The 18,074-nt window shown below is 40.8% G+C and overlaps 1 protein-coding gene across 12 annotated transcripts in view; it reads right to left on the bottom strand.

The window, feature by feature from the left end:
- LOC121277249 (aminopeptidase O (putative)) overlaps positions 1–18,074 on the bottom strand; it is a 347,848-nt gene that overhangs the window by 311,717 nt on the left and 18,057 nt on the right. Inside the window, exons 1-2 of one of the 12 annotated variants that reach the window (XM_041186485.1) lie at positions 14,974–15,340; positions 13,501–13,650 (exon numbers count right to left, since the gene is read on the bottom strand). The exons of the other annotated variants lie outside the window; for them this stretch is intronic. Of the exons in view, the coding sequence (XP_041042419.1) occupies positions 13,501–13,549 (49 nt within the window). The 5' untranslated portion in view covers positions 13,550–13,650; positions 14,974–15,340. Of the gene's footprint in view, positions 1–13,500; positions 13,651–14,973; positions 15,341–18,074 lie in introns of those variants that run through there. 12 annotated transcript variants of the gene reach the window in all.

Genomic DNA, 18,074 nt, shown 5'->3' with positions numbered 1-18,074 from the left:
GCCTGGCCATTAACAGGTCCAGGCAGCGGGCGATCGACGGGAGAGTCCCACCCGATTGTTTGTCCCTCTTCCGCGGCTACGTTCGCTGCCGGATGTCCCTGGAGAGGGAGCACGTGGTGTCTGCTGACACGCTCGAGGCCTTCCATGCTCGGTGGGCACCACGGGGACTGGGGTGTTTTGTTGACCCCTTTAATCACATTTTGATTTAAAGTTTGTAAGGTTCCTTTAAACTTTGTCCTTGGTTTTATAGCTGACCTGAATTAGGGGCTGTGCCTGATTTATCCCAATTTTGTTGATTTAGTTTAATTGTTTTCATTTTAAGAGATTATCAAGAGTTCAAATCTCACAATGGCAAACTATGAAACAATGTAACTTCATCTGAAACAGATGGAAACGGGTTTGTACTCGAAAGAGTTACAATGCACTGTGAATAAAGATTCCACATCAACTAGAAAAACTGCAGCATCCAGGTTGGTTTAGTTAAAAGGAACATGCAATGTTCCAATAAGATTCTCTAATAACCTTTCCCTTCTCAATAAAGTCAGTCGAGAAATTTAAAATCTTCTACAAAAGTTGACAAGCCTCCTGTAAAAAGCCGTTATTTATACTGTATTTCTGAACTGGCACATAAAAACATTAGCCTGGATTTTGCAGTCAGTGGCAAAGGAACAATGCCCACCATTCACCTCTCTGACAGCCGCCCACAAAGTCAAAAATGGCTTTTGTGTGGAGATTCGCCCTAATCCAGTGCGGCATCTGAGACCAGGTTGAGAAACAGCAAGACACTTCAATCAAACTTGACAAATCCTCACTGAGACTGCACCAGAAATTAACAACCAGGAATTATAAAGCAGAAACAAGAAATTAAATTTAAGTGATGTATAGAAAGCAAAATCAAAATTGGGAAAATAGATGGGATTAAAAGAGAAAAATAGAAGAAACAGGTAAAAAAAGAAGTTTTTAAAATATTATAACGTCTCCAATGCTAATTAAGTTTTGAAGGAATGAGATGCCACACTTTAAAATTAAGTTTTCAGGACAAAAGAAATTGTTTGCAGTAATTATCACTTAACATGCCATCAAGAATTCACTTACTCCTAAAAACACTAGTCCTAATTTTTATGGTGTCATTAGTTAGGAAGCTAATGCCATTTCTTGATCAGTGTTTAATGGCGGGAACTGTTGCAGTGCACTCTGTGGAGGAACAGGATATACTTGAGTGCATTGTATTTCCAGATTTAATAGTGCAAATTGTTGTCCTAATCACCTCGTTCTAACAGTGAGCACTGTTAGCCTCACTGTTAGCCTCACCGTACTCTTATTGTGAAGTTTGGGACATTATCCACGAATGTTTCAAGGGAATGTCTAGCATTACAGGTAATGCGAGCTTCTTCTACGGTGGTTTCTTGCTCTGGAATCCTGCCCTGCAAAGTATTTATAAGCCTAATAGATACATAAAAATGCATCTGTTAACATAGGAAGCAAGCAGTAGAACAGCTTCAGAAAAACCTACCACAACTTCAACAAACCTGGCAACTCAAAATGACATCGAACAGAAGAATAGGAAATGTGAAAAGAAGTAATCAGACAAACTGCAGACAGTCAGGGACTTGAAAGGACACCCAATATTCCTTTATTTGTAACGGTTGAAACAAACCATCAGTATAACTATTACAATCCTGTTAGGGACTGCTAACATTTAAAGAAGGAATCCGAACACCGATCAATTAACTGACAGAACTACACAAGATTTCAGAAATTAAACAAAGCAAGTGCCAATAACTTAACACTAGCTTATAAAGGCATATGTTATAAACTCAGTTCTACTTTTTACCTTCCCCGAAGAGTCCCCTTATCTTGTGAACTCTTGAAGGTTCTTTCACTTTTCCTGCAACCAACCCAAAAAATATGTCACAGTCGTCTAGAATTTACTTCAATTCTCTTTAGTATTCTGGAGATTTCTCTGAGGTAAGATTCTATGGGTGTCCTTAAATTAGGTTTTGGCTACATAACTTTCCACCTTTTTCTTTACCAACCTCACAACCGTGGATGCCTCAGTTCCTTGTTTGGGTTGCCAGCAGATATCCAATTGCCTTCCCACAGCTTTCCAAGCTAACCCTGCTGACTACTTTCTGCCACAAAGCTCTGCAAGGATCACTGTAGATTTATTCTACTAGCTGCAAGTCAGGCAAATCTTCTAGCTGCTTTTCCCTCACAAAATCCAAACTGAGATAGAGCCCCACCTGCCTTCACACGATGAATGATGAATTTCGTATTTCTCTACTTGAAATGCAGGCCTAACTATCATCTCCTGTTGGCCAGTGAGATGCAATCTTCATCACAGCAAAGCTACAACTGCCTCCTTCTGTTCCCGAAATAAACTGCCTGCTTCTGTCAGCAAACACACACAGATAAATTAAACAAAATAACCTTCTAACCAAGGGTCCACCCTGAATCACTACCTCTATGGCAACCTGACACACATGGCCTGTTCCCAGGCAGAAATGCAAATCAACTACCTTTTGATTCCAAAGTTTTTCCTGATTCTTAGAAACCATATGAATAATTTCTATTTCTAACACAAGTTTTACAACCCTCTTTCCCAAAATTGCTAAGTCAATTGTAAGTCTGCATGGCCTCAACCTTTTAAGTATAATAAATTCCAAGCTTGTTTGAATTGCATTTACTTCAAGATTGCTTATCAGTTTCTCAATCATGTTCCCCAAACTTCTACAGTTAAAACTTAATTCCTAAAACTCAAAGTTATATTCCAAAACATATGAATGATAAACTAGAAATTTGCAACAATACAGAAGCAATAATACCTCCTCTCTCTATCACACCTTATCCTAGTAATCTCAAAAGGTACATAAGCCAAGGAAACAAAAAATGTCTGGAGGACACACACACACACACGCACGCACGTATCCACTTACACTCACTCCTTTTTGGATGAATACATAAACACAGTATTAGGTCTTACATTGGGAGATTTCTCTAACACACATTTCCCATAGTACTCATGCACTAATAAATTTCTCTCATTTCACCTACATAGTAAAACTTGTTTCAAAGTGAACAGGCTTCCACTGTTACAACAATCATTGATTTATTTGGAAAGACCTCTAGCCTATCACCAGGTGATTTCACATGATTTACAATGATTAGTTAAAATACGAGGGAAACATGTCTGCTCTTCTGGACAAAATCCTTACCAATCAGCAATGGAGATTTGAAAAGTTGCTTGTCAAATGTCAACATAGGATGACTTTGTAAAAACAAGAATTTATTAGTAACAAAACAGATGAGTTTTCTGTGTAAGGCTCAGTGAAGAACAAGACAAAATTTACACAGATTCCCGCTTGGTACACATGCAGTAAGTACTGTTTAATGGTTCATTGGAGCAGAGACTGCTAATTTCAAAGCATTCAGTGAAATCATCTACTTTTGAAACTTGTTTTTACTGTATTGAGACCATAAAAATTAATCAGGAATTCAGAAATAGAAAGCAATTCTTCTTATTCGATAGAGTTTTTAGTACCTGGAATTTTATCTTTAAATGTAAATGTTAGGAAGAAAAAACATACACATTTTTTCTGCAACATTTTCCACTTTCACCCCTTTCCTTCTAGAGATATGGATCATGTTGAGATATGGTAATAGCAATCCTCTAATATCTTCAGTCTGGATGGTATAGGCTATTTATTTCTGTCAGATTATGAGAGCTGACCTGGTCCTGGCCCACCATTCAAACTTGTGCACTGTAAGCATCACTGCAGAAAATTAGGAGTAGGAGCCGAGGATAATTTGTTCCATCCTTCCCAGTCCAAAAGGGCTGAAGGCAATTGTAGTTGCCCCATCAGCGATTAGTGAACTCAGTACATTGAAGAAACATGAAAGGACATTGCTGGACTTGATTACTGATCACCATTTCAAATGATGCATTTATTCATTGAGATAACAAGACGTGGATCAGAGGCCATCCATTTTGTGAATGCCATTAACAATGCTACTAACTCACTGCTTTTGTTTGAAAGAAAATATTCAATAAACTAAGTTTTTTGTTTTCTAAGTATAAACAAAATTTATTCCATAATGCATACTCTGTTGATAAAAGTAGGAGCAGGAATAGGCCACACAGCCCTTCAAACCTGCTTCATCATTCAATAAGATCATGTCTGATCTTTGACCTCAACTCTACTTTCCCACCTGGTTCCATATCCCTTGATTCCCCTGCAGCTCAAAAATTTCAGCTTCTAATATACTCAATCACTGAGCAACCACAACACTCTAGGGTAGAAAACTCCAAAGACTCAACATTCTGAGTGAAGAAATTTCTCCTCATCTCAGTCCTAAATTCTAGATCCTCCAGCCTGAGGGAACAGCCTTTCAGTGTCTGCCCTCTGGAGCCCTCTCAGAATCTTATATGTTTCAATGAAATCACCTATCATGCATCTAAACACCACAGAGTGCAGGCCCTTTCTAATCAATCTCTCCTCATAGAACAACCCTCACGTCCCAGGAATTAATGTAGTGAACCTTCATCGCACCCCCTGTAAGGCAAGTATATCCCCCATTAGGCACCCTTCATTAGGCACAGAGAACAAAACTGCACATAGTACTCTAGGTATTGTCTCACCGAAGTCCTGTATAATTGTAGCAAGACTTCCTTAATCTTGTACTCCAACCCCCTTGCAATTAAGGCCAACATTTCATTTGCCTTCAATAACTGCTTACTGTACCTGCATGTTAACTTGTTGTGTTTCATGTTCAAGGGCACCCAAATGCCTCTCTTCAGCAACATTTAATAGTTTCTCGCCATTTAAAAAATATTCTGTTTTTCTACTCTTAAGACCAAAGTTAAATTCCATATGCCACCTTCTTGTCCACCCACTTGATCTATTTCCCTATGCAGACTCTGAGTGGAATTTTAACTGTGGCGCCACTTCCACTCTCTTGCTTTTTGTTGGTTCCCACGGGATTCCAATAAAAAATTTAAAGTGCCAACAGCACACACAGGACACCCGTGGGATCACGTGGCAGAAGAAGCTTTTCAGTGGTGAAACCCATCGTCAGCTGACAATACAGCTGGTACGGACGAGCTATAAAAGAGCCTTCTGAACAAACAGGGAGGTGCTTCATCATGGCCACAATTTTCCTGCCCAAATCCAGGGCCATTAACATAAGGCTTATTGAGAGCATAAAGGTGGCACGGGCATTTTTCAAATTTAAATTTCACTTGTAAATATTTCACATTACATCGGTTTCACTTTATTCATGTGTGCATCATCAGTATTTGTTGAGACTAGCTTGGAGAGTTAAATGTACTGGCACCCACTGATGGTTACAGGGAATTGGGGGCATTTCCTTATTGTGAAAGAAACAACGTCGTGTTTTTTGCATTCACTCTTTATTGATTATTCATGCTAGTGTCCGGTGCCATATTCGCCACTCTGTGGGACATGGCTGAACTTGCAGGCTCAGCTGGCCCTCTCTTCTATGCATTCTCAGTGGCAATAATTGAAATGTTGTAGATGAACTCAAAGCCCTGTAAGGACTCTGCCAGCCAACACTTTGACATGGGCCCACATGTGGACAGGCCCTTCATTTTCTTATATTGACTGACTGTTCTCACCATCCCCCACCGCACCCAGGACGCCAGGCTCTTTTCACTCCGCTCCTCCATGCATGGCCCCACTCCACAATCCAACTTCTCCTGTGCTGGTCCCAAGTCTCCATACAAGCTACCATTTTTCTGTTCCCCATGTGTGTGTCACAGAGTTCAACAAGGAAAACTGCTGACCTTAGACACAACTGCATACAATCTTTAAACAAATGTGCACCAGGTGTCACAAGATTCTTGTGTACTGCTGACTTTATTATGAAGGAAGGATGTAATTACAAAATGTTTTAATATAATGAGTATTCATGGCGTGCAAATATATTACAAGTAGAAACCTACCATAGGACAGTGTGATAACCCCCCCCCCACCAACCCGCCACAAACAAGCCGCTGAGTTAATTTCCAAATTTAACCCACTGTTGGGAAAGAGAAATTTTCCACCTGCCACATTTCTTGCTCTAGCAGGCCCTATAAAACACCCCTTCGTGACCTCTTCACAATTTACTTTCCCACCTAATTTTGTAGCATAAACAAACTTGGATACATTACACTCAACCCCTTAATCCAAACCTTTAATACAGATCATAAATAGCTGAGACCCCAGCAATCACGCTAACTACACCCTACTAGTAAAAGCCTCCCAACTGGTAAATGGTCTGTTTATTCCTATTCTCTGTAGTCTGTCATTTAACCAATCCTCAATTCATGCTAATAGATCGACCCCAGCCCATGAGCCTTTATATTGTGCAACAACCTTTCATGTGGTATCTCACCGAATGCCTTTAGGAAATCCAAATATACTACATCCACTAGTTTCCTCTTTACCGTCCAATCGCATCTTCAAAAAACAGAGTTGTCAAATATGATTTCCCTTTCCCTGAAAACCACGTTAACGCTGCCTAATCATATTATGACTTTCTAAGTGCCCCTTTCTTAATAATGGATTCCAGCATTTTCCCCGAGTGATGTCAGACTAACTGGGCTGTAGTTTCCAATTTTCTCTCTCCCTCATTTCTCGAATAACAATGTTGCATTTGCTACTTTCCAATCTACTTTAACTTTTCAAAAATATAGATAATTTTGGAGGTCATAACCAATACATCCACCATATCTGCAGCCACCTCTTTTAGAACCCTAGGCTGTAGGATATCATGCCCAGAGAATTTATCTGCTTCTAGTCCCGTTAATTGCTCCGGTACTTATTCTTTACTAAAATCAACTACCTTAAGTTCTTCACTCTCATTAGACAATTGGTTACCCACTACTTCTGATTTGGTTTTTGTGTCTCCTATGACAGAGACAGACACAAAATAGTTGTTTAGTGTCTCTGCCATTTCCTTATCCTCATTATAATTTCTCCTGTCTCAGCTTATAAGAGACCCAAATTTACTTTCTCTACTCTCGTCCTTTTACATACCTATAGATGAATTTACAATCTGGTTTTATATTTCTTCCTAGTTTAATCCCATGTTCTACTTTCTCCTTCCTTATCAATTTTTTGGTCACCCTATGGCCAGATTCTGAAACTCTAAATTCTCAGGCTTACTAGTCTTCTTGGAAATATTAGTTTTCAGTGTTCTTATAAAAGGTTACACCACGCTAAACCAAAAAAAATACTTATGTTCTTTAAACATAATGAAGACATCCAAATATAGGCTTCTTTAAACATAATGAAGACATCCAAATATAGGCTAGCTGATGTTATAGGGTAAAATCATTTTCCAATAGTTCCTACCAAAAAAGTTAAAAATAATGTATATTTTTAATAACTCAGCCTGTCAGCAGGTACACATCACTATCTAATTCAATAGTCTAAGCCAAAACTCCAAACAGGTTAAGCTATTGGAATAGAATGGCATGGGCCAAGTATGTACAGTAGGTTGTTACACTATATTAGTAATAATGCAGGACCATTGATATTTTAAAATTATATTTAAATTATCTGAGTTTCTTGCATTTTACTAATAGCACGGCAACATTTAGAGATGGTATAATAATATCTGAATCTGCATACAAGCGCTCTCTGATGTCCTATCATTGTTTCACACAAGTGCTCTTGAAAATCATTATTTCAATGTGATCTTATTGCAAAAATGTGATCTTATTGCAATTGTATAATGGCAGCTAGAATTACTTACCCTACAGTTGGAGTTACTCATCTTAACTGTGACGGGTTCACAAATGCAGGATCTCCTTTGCTTTAGAACTGCAGAGCATCAATTTGGAACCAAGTAGCCCCTCCACATATTATCTTTCTCTTCTGAAAGTACCATCTATTTCTGGATTATAGTTCCATTAATGTTGGCTTACCAAGGACTTGGAAAATCTATTTATGGAACTCTACCATGTCTTTCATTGCCTTTCTCCAGCAATCTAGTGGAGGGTGCACATACATTATGGACAATTAACGAGATAAATTCATATCCAGCACAGTAATATGGAAGGATTGCTGTAAGCAGAACATTTTCCTCTGTTCACCAATGCTAACATAGAAAGTATGCCCCAATTTTTGTAAAAGTTGTTTTACATAAATTAAGGACACAGACTCATCGAGTTTAACTACTAATTATTCACACTATATATTGCACATTAACATTCACTCAGGTAAGAGATATTTTGACAAGTATTCCAAGTCTTAATCATTCAGCCATGGAACAATTTTCCCCAAAGTGGTGGTTCTAACTGACATCTATGGGTAGAACATTCAGCTGAGAGTGTGACAGCTGTTATCATACAATTGGCTGGGTGTTAGAAAGCTGAAAAATAGAGAATTATTGATTAAATTTGAGGATGTTATTAAGAATCAATCAATAGCAACAAATTTCAGATCTAAGTGCACAAGCAGGGTCTTCCAAAGTATTTGATGACCAACTTCCTGTCATCTTCACCTCCGTGTGATCTGTACTCACACTGGTGAGATCACAACTTACCAATAGCAATAAAAATAACTATGAACTCATTTAATGTGTCCAAAACACACACTTTTAAAATAGTTTTTAAAAATCCCTGATCTACTACTTTTAATACTGATGACAGCATCAGATGTTGCACAATACTTCATGACCCAATCCATTCAAGCAGTTGGGAACATATTTTTAACAACGAGGGATCTACTTTTGAGCATCCCTAGTGTGAATCAATATTGTGACAAGCCAAGGAAGAAGACTAAAAACATAAATAATTGCCACAAAATGTGGCACTACAAGGTCCTCCAAAACGGTATCCAAAGCTTAAGTACTTCTGGTCAGGTTGCGCCAGACACTATTTTAGTGAGGACATTGGCGTGCATGCAGGAGCTTCACCAGAAGTATTCAGAGTAGACAGATTATGAAGTCAATCAGCCTGTAATGCTGATTTAACTCCAGCCCTGTCATTTTGGAGCTCAATGTTCCAGTTAATACCCTCTTAACCATGCACAGTACGCAAACAGCTGAACAAGCATTCAGCAACAGGAAGAAGTCTGCCAACCCCGATCATCAACTACTTTCAGGTTGGTTGCTAATTAATTTCTACTGGGCGCAATTGTAGAATTGGTTGGTGATTTCTACAGTACTTTAAAGTTGCTAAAAACTCAAGGGAGTGGCATGGTACGTGTTGAAGGAATTTGTCCTGACTCCTAGGATTCTGCATAGACCACTTGCTCCCATGGGTGCAGAATTTGTATCTCCTTTGGAATATGGCATGACAGTGAAAATGAGCACAAACAGCAGGGCAAGCTGATGGAGGAGGAAGAGGAGAAGGGCAGCCAGCAGGAGGCCATATCCACCCAGGTTGTTCAGAGAAGAATTTTCCTCAGCGAAGAACAGAATGTCAGGCATCTCTGCTTCACTAAGAATATCCTCACTGAAATCTGAAACCTGCAGCAGCCACAACTGTAACCTCAGAGCAGGGCAAGGACAGCAGTCCCAGTAGCTGTGAAGGTGACCATGAACCTTTATGCATCTGGCTCCTTCCAGGCTGGAGCAGGCAATATTTGCAGCGTGTCCCAGCTTGCCATATATTGTTACACAAGTTGCTGAGGCTTCAAGATAGCCAAATACATTTCATTCCCTCTTGCCAAAGAGAGGAAGGAGCAATCTTGTGGTTTTGTGCAGATTAGAGGCTTCCCCACGGTACAAAGTGCAAATGACCATATCAACTTTATGATTAACTATAACCAAAAGACATTTCACTCCCTCAATATCCAGCTGCTGTGTAAGCATATGCAGCATATGTTGAGGGCGAACTGGCCTACTGCTGTTACTGTGTGTCATGGGATGCTAAATCAACGTTTCTACTGCCTGGACCCCTCTAGAGGAGCCCTGCAATACGTGGCAGAGCATGTGGAAAATCCAATGTGTCTGTTGCATGATGCCCAACCTTACGATCATGGGGCACAAGCCCTCGCCACCAGCAACATGATGGGGAGTAGAAAGAGGCAGGGAGGAAATAATCACACATCCTCTTTCTGGCCAGACTGTCAGTAATTGACACATTGGATTGTAATACCTGTAAGCGTAATCCCCCCCATCCTCCCCACAACCACCAATTCCCCATTCAACAACAGTCCCACACCTTGCCTTCCCTGTTACTGACCATTATAGTGTCTATTTGGCCACAATGCCCAAATAGAAGCCATCAGAAAATAAATATTTCTAACAAAAAATAAATCAAACCATGCCATATTGCTTAGAAGCATCAACAAAACACACTTATCCTTCCCCTTACTGCCTGTCTTTCATGTACCTTTACCTGGCCTCATTTCCATTTGACTTTTGTCTATATATGGCCCTGGAGGCTTCAAAAAAGCTTAGCATATTGATGGATCTCTTGGGCTTTCTCTTCCCATCACTTGTCCTTTATCTTCTGGATTTGTCTTTGGGCGTCAGCCTTGAGCTGTTGGAATGCTGCCTTCTTGACTTGCAACCTTGGGTTGTTCTGCCGGGCAACAAAGGCTGCTCATTTTGTTCCAGGAAATCACATATTTCAACATTGTTTTTATCAAACCAGTACTGGTACTGACAATGCTCGAGCCCAAATGTCTGGACGTAGGAGTCTAGTGCAGCAATTTGTTCTGAAATTGAGTTGGATGTATGCAGATTTTCTAGGTCAGCTATGAGCCGCACTTGGAGTTGCTCTCTTCAGTCAGGCTGTTTCAGAGCTGAGACGTTGATCTTGGACTTTTGGGTCTTGCAATTTCTTGATGCTAGGTGAATGCTCACCACCGAATGAACAAATCAATGAGCTGACCAGCAAGCATCAGTTCCCCGCATGTCCATCACTTACAACTTTGACTCGAACAATGACATAATCCAGGAGGTGCCAGTGCTGTGATCTAGGATGCCTCCATGTGGTTTTGTATTTGCCCTTCTGGTGGAACAGGTGTTTGTTACAATGAGGCCATGATGAGCACAATTCGTCAGCAGGAGGACACCATTTGCATTGGCTTCTCCCACCTCACTTTCCGCAATGGTTCCTCTCCAGACATCAATCACAGCCAACTGTCACATTAAAATCCCCCAGAAAGATGATCTTTTCTTCTTTTGGAATAGCAGTGAGGATTTCATCAGAAAAAAAAAAACCTTTTCCTTAATATCTTCATTGGAGTCAAGGTTAGGGGCATAAGCACTGACGACAGTGGCATGTTGATTATGGCTAAACTGTAGGTGAAGTGTCATGAACGTTTCATTTATTAAACTGGGGAGTTCTGGCAGTGCATCCAGGATCCTATTCCTGGTAGGAAAACCAATACCGTGAACATGAGGGTCGCTGCCAGCCTTTCCTTTCCAGTACAAAGTGTATCCCCCTGCTTGTTCCTTCATCTGCCCCTCCCAAGAAAGGCGGATCTCACTGAGGCCAGTGATGTCAATTTGCAGTCTTGATAGCTCATATGATACAATTGCAGTTCTTCTTTCCAGACGGTCACTCTTGAGAATGTCCATAAATGTTCTAACATTCCAGGTTACAAAATTTAAAGTTTTCTTTCTCTGACCAGAAGATGGTGATCCCACAAGGTGTAGTTCACCAGCCTGGAGAAATTAGGACAGCCTATTTTTAGGGCACCTTATACGAACAAGGAGCAGGAGTAGGCCATTCTGCCCCTCGAGCCTTCTCCGCCGTTTAATAAGATCATGACTGATCTGAGGGTAACCTGAAATCTGTATCCCATCTACCCCCAATAACCAATCACCCCCTTGCTTGCCGAGAATCTATCCATCTCTGCCTTAAAAATATTTAAAGACTCTGCTTCCACCACTTTTTCAGGAAGAGTTCCAAAGGCTCACGGCCCTCTGTGTGAAAAATTTCTCCTCATCTCTGTTTTAAATGGGCAACACCTTATTTTTTAAACAGTGACCCCTCGCCAATTGGGGTGAGCAGAGAGCATCCTGAAGAAGGCATCTGCTCAGTCACAGATGCTGCTGGCCAAAGACATCTCTGTCCCAACAAGTGTCCAATGACCTTCATGCATCTGTCGCTTGTGTGCACATTCTTGACTCGGGAGTCTCAGATTCACAAACCCTATCCCTATTGCCAATTCTCCATTGTCACAGGACTTGGCAGATGGACCCTGATAGAAGTCTGAGCATGACTTTGTTTAACATGGGGACCTTGGGGGCGACCTCATTGTCCACACAATCTTGACAGGTTGGTAGTCAGTATTTGGTGACGTGCAACCATGATTACAAGATCATCTTGCCGCTGCAGCCTTCTTCTGCCTTCACATCTGGTGAGATGCACAGTCTTCCTTCATCTGTTCTGCCCTAGACGATTTTGTTGGTGCCAGACTAGTCCAAGCTCCTTAACATTAACTGTATGCTTTCTGGCAGCCCTGCTGTTACATCAAGCATTTCATTGTGCATACCCATCAGCATTTTTCTCTAGGCTATCCCATTGAAGTCCTCATTATGAATATAGAACACGTGTGCCACCTCACCCTCCAACAAGCTGGCACCTGCACCAGCTTTGTCCCTTGCCCTCATTACAGGCCACTCATCCACTCATGCTGGTGTCTCACCACATGCAAATCCTGCTTCTAATTTATCCTCTAAAGTTGATGCAGAGCTGAACTGCTGGCTGTGAATGTGAGAGCATATGACAGTCTTCTTCAACACTGTCTTTCTCCCCTTCCAGCACTGCTTAGCCAGGTTGCAGTTCTTGGGTATCTGAAAGGACAAAGGCACATAGAAAAATGGTAGCTTTTGGTAATTATTCTGCATTTTCCCATTAACAGCCCCTCAAAACACTTATTTCCTTTCTTTAGCACTCCCTTTGCCTTGCACCATCATTTCCATTGTCATTTAATCTTTCCACCCTGTCAAAGATCTTCCCTTTAGATCTATTACTCCCACCACCCCCCATCCTTTTGCTATCTCTCTATTTGTTTTAAACCTGTTATATCTCTATTTTTTCTGGATCTGATGAAAGATCATCAACCTGAACCGTTAACTCTGTTTCTCTCTCCATAGATGCTGCCGGAACTGAATATTTCTAACACTTTTTTGCTTTTAGTGCAGATTTCCAGCATTCATAATATTTTGCTTTTGTACCAACAGCAAGATGCACCGCAGCAGCACACCAAGGCTCCTTCAACAGCACCTTCCAAACCTTCAACTTCTCCTGCCTAGAACAAGAGCAGCAAGCACATGGGAACACCACCACCTGCAAGTTTCCATCCAAGTCACACAACATCCTGACCTGGAAATACATCACCATTACTTCACTGTTGCTGGGTCAAAAGCCTGGAGCTCATTTCCAACAGCACTGTTGTGCACCTTCACGAGACACAGTATTTTAAGAAGACAGCTCACCACCATCTTCTCAAGGGCAATTAGAGATGGGCAATGTATGTTAGCCTTGCCAGGAACACCCATATTTCATGAACAAACAAAAAAGCATACCATCATCTTCCATGGTTTCAACCATACCACTGGCTACAGCCTCGGTCATGGCTGCCCCAATGATAGCCACCAGTGTCTCCTCCCTCAGGGTAGTTAAGCCTCTCTTCTGCCAGTTAGGTGCTGCTGCATCTGGCTATGAACCAACTTGTTCTGCAAGAAAGAGGGAAGTTGTTGGATCCAGTGCCCCTGATTTGTTGGGGCTAAAGGATGAGGGTTGCACGCTTTGTTTGGGGTGACCAAATTAGTACAAAGATAGAAAACATCAGGAGATCATTGATAGAATAAACACATGCTGTTTATTTACAAACTAAACTCTACAACTATACTTGTATACTAACAACATAAAACTGTCTTCACTTATCAGTGACTAACTCAAGACTCCCTCACATAGAGGTAGCCTGCACTACTCGGCTATTGGGTATTAAGGTCATGTGGCATTGCATTACAATACTTGTCGTAAAGGTGTATTACAAATCAGTGAGTGCAGTGCAATGTCTTTGTGTGATGTGGTTATCTTGGCTGGGTAGCTGGCAGTTGTGTACAAGCTGTGAGATGTAGGTGTGAGGCTGCAGCAATGCTAAGTGTGCGAGGGAGAAGGTGAAACTATGACTGTTATGTCTAAGTATGATTGATAGAAATTGTTGCTGAGTAGTGGGGGTGTGCTGCATTGAGCAGTGTGAGACTAGTGGTGCAATTAGTGGGCTATGGCATTTGAAGATGCATTGGCTGACCTTGACCACATGTAGGAGGCCACTGAACTTCATGTGGCACCATAGCCAGGTTCTCAGGGCTAGATTCCTGGCACTGAATGCCACAGCTCTTTGGTCCCACTGCCTTCACAGTGGGTTAGATCACATCTCCCCTTCTATCTACCCCCTGCAACAAGGTATCCAATGAAGCATCAGAAAATCTAGGAATCCTCTCTCTGCCATGTTATGCCATTGAGTATTTCCCACATCAAAATCAATTTTACAATGACTTCCAGCTCCTGCTCCAGCCATAATGCACCTCCCCTTTAAAAGGTGCAGACTGGTTTTAAGTACTGCAGGCTAGCTTTAACTTATCTCAGCTTCTTACAATTTTGCACCCCTACTCAGGCATGCAACCACTCAACAGCATGCTTAGCATTGGCTGCATGCTGTAATCAATTAAATTAACAGGCCACACAAAGTTTGCCTAAATCCTGTATCATGATCCCAGCGCCTGTTTTCAGGCCCTATCTAATTCCAGGGTCAATGCATATCAGCAGAGCCCCCTATAGTTGAGTCAAGATGTTGCTGCAACTGGACTTTTTTTTTTATTCACTCATGAGATGTGGGCTTCGCTGGCAGGGCCAGCATTCATTGCCCATCCCTAGTTACACCCTTGTTTATTTTTCTCTCCGTCTCTCCCACCCCACCTCCCACTGGTCCTTTTTGATCACAAATAGTATATCAGTCAATGCTGCTTCTCCAGAAATTGCTCTGTGCTTACATGAAGGTACCAGCTGACTCCACTTTGATGTTAATGGACTTGATTGCAATAATCTTCATTTTTTGTCAAGTTAGTTAAGTGCAATATCCTCAAGTTCTTCTCATCTTGCATCTCTTATTTTCCTCTTTTTGCTTGTTTCAGTTCACGGCACTGCAGTTGAATGTTGCCAGTGCTGGGGGTCTGATCCCACCAAGTCAAGTGACAGAAAAAAAGAGACTGGGCTATCCCACTATCCATGGCATAAACGAATAGGTAGTTTGCTACAGTCATTTTACTTGGGATGGGTGGGTAATCTTGGCTCTTTATAATGTTCTGTTTGCCTGAACCATTGGAGAGACGCCATACAGTGGTATTGTGGTCCTTAATGACAGTTGTTTTTTCTTTAAGTTGCTCGTGCTGAAAGATAGTTCAAAGTTTCTGTAGAGATGTTCTTTATTCATAATGCAAGGTTAAAAAAAATTGACTTACAAAAAGTACAAATTAGATTGAACAGATCTGCGTCACATTTCTTGAAAAAGCTTTCAAACCAAATTGGGCAAAGTAATTTTCTCAACTTTGAAACTGCATCAGTGGTGATAAAGATTAGATTGAGTGCATTTCGGATTATGGTTCATGTGATGCCTAAGTTCAGTAAATGCCTTATATTAAGAAATAGAAAATCAACAGATATTGATCTGAATTTACTGGAAAGCTCAAAATCAATTACTATTTTAGAACCTCTTCAGTTCTCACTAAGCAAGCACATGCATTTACAAGTCAAAATGAATACTAGAAATAAGTGTACAATAGCTATTTCTGTTATAAGTTATATCAGCAAAAGGTAAATAGTAGTTAAAGCTGCACCACGTTGGTCTATGGACATGGCATCACAAAATATTAAGATGCTAGTTGGTTCAGGATTCCTTGCACAGCAAGTTCTTGATGTATGCTGCTGCCAATCAGAGGCCAGGTAATTCCGCACAAGAGTGCAATAGTATGTGAGTCACCACAGCCACTTGTGAGCCAACATTTTATAGTTTGAAATATGAACCCATGCAAAACCAGTGCCATTCAACTATGCTTCTTTGGGCTATTGACCTTGTTACTGGAAACTGTAATGCTCTGATTCATCATAGTGCCTCATCTAGAAACAATATGAACTAATAATAACCCTGCACCCACTCCCCACTTATGAGACTGATTTGCTGACATTTTATCTATGATCATAAGGCAACAACAGATTATATTTATATAGCACCTCTAGCGCAATAAAACATCCCAAGGTGCTTTACAGGGGCATTGTAAAAGTATGATACTGAGCCACATAAGGAGATATTCGGCCAGATGATAAAAAGCTTGGACAACAAAGTAAATTTCAAGAACAGTCTTAAAGGAGGAAAGTGAGGTAGAGAGGTGGGGTGTTGTACGGAGGGAATCTTGAGTATTGGGCCAAGGCAACTGAAGGCACATTCACCAATGCTGAAGCAATTATAATTGGGAATGCACAAGAGACCAGAATTGGAGCAGCATAGATATCACAGAGGATTGTGGAGTTGGAGATTACAAAGGTGGGGAGGGCAAGGCCATGGAGGGATTCGAAAACAAGGATGAGAATTTTAAAATCAAGACATTGCTTGAAAAGGAGCAAATGTAGGCCAGCAAGCACAGGGGTGATAGGGAGACAGGCCTTGCTGCGAGTTAAGACATGGGCAGCAGAGTTTTGGATGACCTCAAGTTTAAGGAAGGTAGAATAAGGGAAGGGTTGGTGTGCTTTGGAATTGTCAAGTCTAGAGGAAACAAAGGTATGGATGAGGGATTGAGCAGCAGATAAGCTGAGACGGGACAAAGTCGAGCAATGTCGCTTAGGTGGAAATAGGTGGTCTTAGGGATAGCATGAATACAAGGTTGGAAGCTCATCTCAGGATCAAACATGTTATGATCTCAAAGGAGACCATTAACTTTTAAAAAGAAATTCAAGCTCCAAGTTATTAACTGAAAGAAATTATGCCACAAGATTTCACATTTTAAACAAAAATCTTTTACTGTACAAGAGTTAAACAAAGCAAGTACTATATTTCATAAACACTTATATATTAAGCCCAAAATTCTCAACAGGATATTCCCCGTTCTATTTTTATTTCCCCCCCCAAGAGTTCCCCTGCACATTACAGGATCTTGAGGGCTCCTTCACTTCTCCTTAGACCAAACCAAGGTGTGCCACAGCTTTCAGAAATTGACTTTGATTGTCATCAGCATATCTGGGATGTTACAGATAGAAATTGAAACCAGTTAATTCAAACTTTAAACCTGTCCTTTGATCTGAAAAGTATACTGAAAAGTGATACTTTAAGATCTTCGCTTGTTTACCTGCTGCTTTCAAATCTTTCTTTGATCTAGGACCCACACACATAAACAACTTAAACCTCTTATGAAGTTAACTGTAGACATCTCGTCTCTACCAGTTAGCTCAAAAAGGCTTCCAACTCTGACCTTATTAAATAAACACAGGCCATCCTTTGAATTGCAAATACTCTAGGTCTTTTTGCCAGCCTCTCACCAGTTGCTTCCACTATCTTATATTTAAGAACATCAATCTCCAAACTAAAAGTTATACTCTTAAATCATATAAATCATGAAATTAGACATTACCCCCATCATCAGGGATGGTCGATGGGCCAGAATTAGAAGTCTGCAGATATCTCGAGAGTTGAAGGGCTGAAGGAGATTACAGAGAGAGGAAAGAGCAAAGCCATGGAGGAATTTGAAACCAAGGATAAGAATTTTGAAATTAAAGCATTGTCAGATTGGGAACCAGTGTAAGCTAGTGAGCAGAGGTGATAGGCTAGTGGGAACTTGGTGCAAGTTTAAGATATGAGCAGCAGAGATTTGAATGTATGGAAGATGGGAGGTCAGTCAGGAATGCATTGGAATAGTCCAGTCTAGAAGCAAAAAAAGGCACGGATGAGGTTTTCAAAGCAGATTAACTGAAGCAAGGTCGGTATAGGGCAATGTTATGGAGGTGGAAGTACACGGTCTTAGTGATAGACTGGATATGTGGTCAGAAACTCATCGCGGGTTCAAATATAATACCAAGGTTACAAACAGTCTGGCTCAGCTTCAAG

The sequence above is a fragment of the Carcharodon carcharias genome, chromosome 4 (assembly GCF_017639515.1).
Source record: "Carcharodon carcharias isolate sCarCar2 chromosome 4, sCarCar2.pri, whole genome shotgun sequence".
Classification (NCBI taxonomy): Eukaryota; Metazoa; Chordata; class Chondrichthyes; order Lamniformes; family Lamnidae; genus Carcharodon; species Carcharodon carcharias.
The sequence above is the reverse complement of the archived record's forward strand: the minus strand, read 5'-3'. Positions and strand labels throughout refer to the sequence as shown.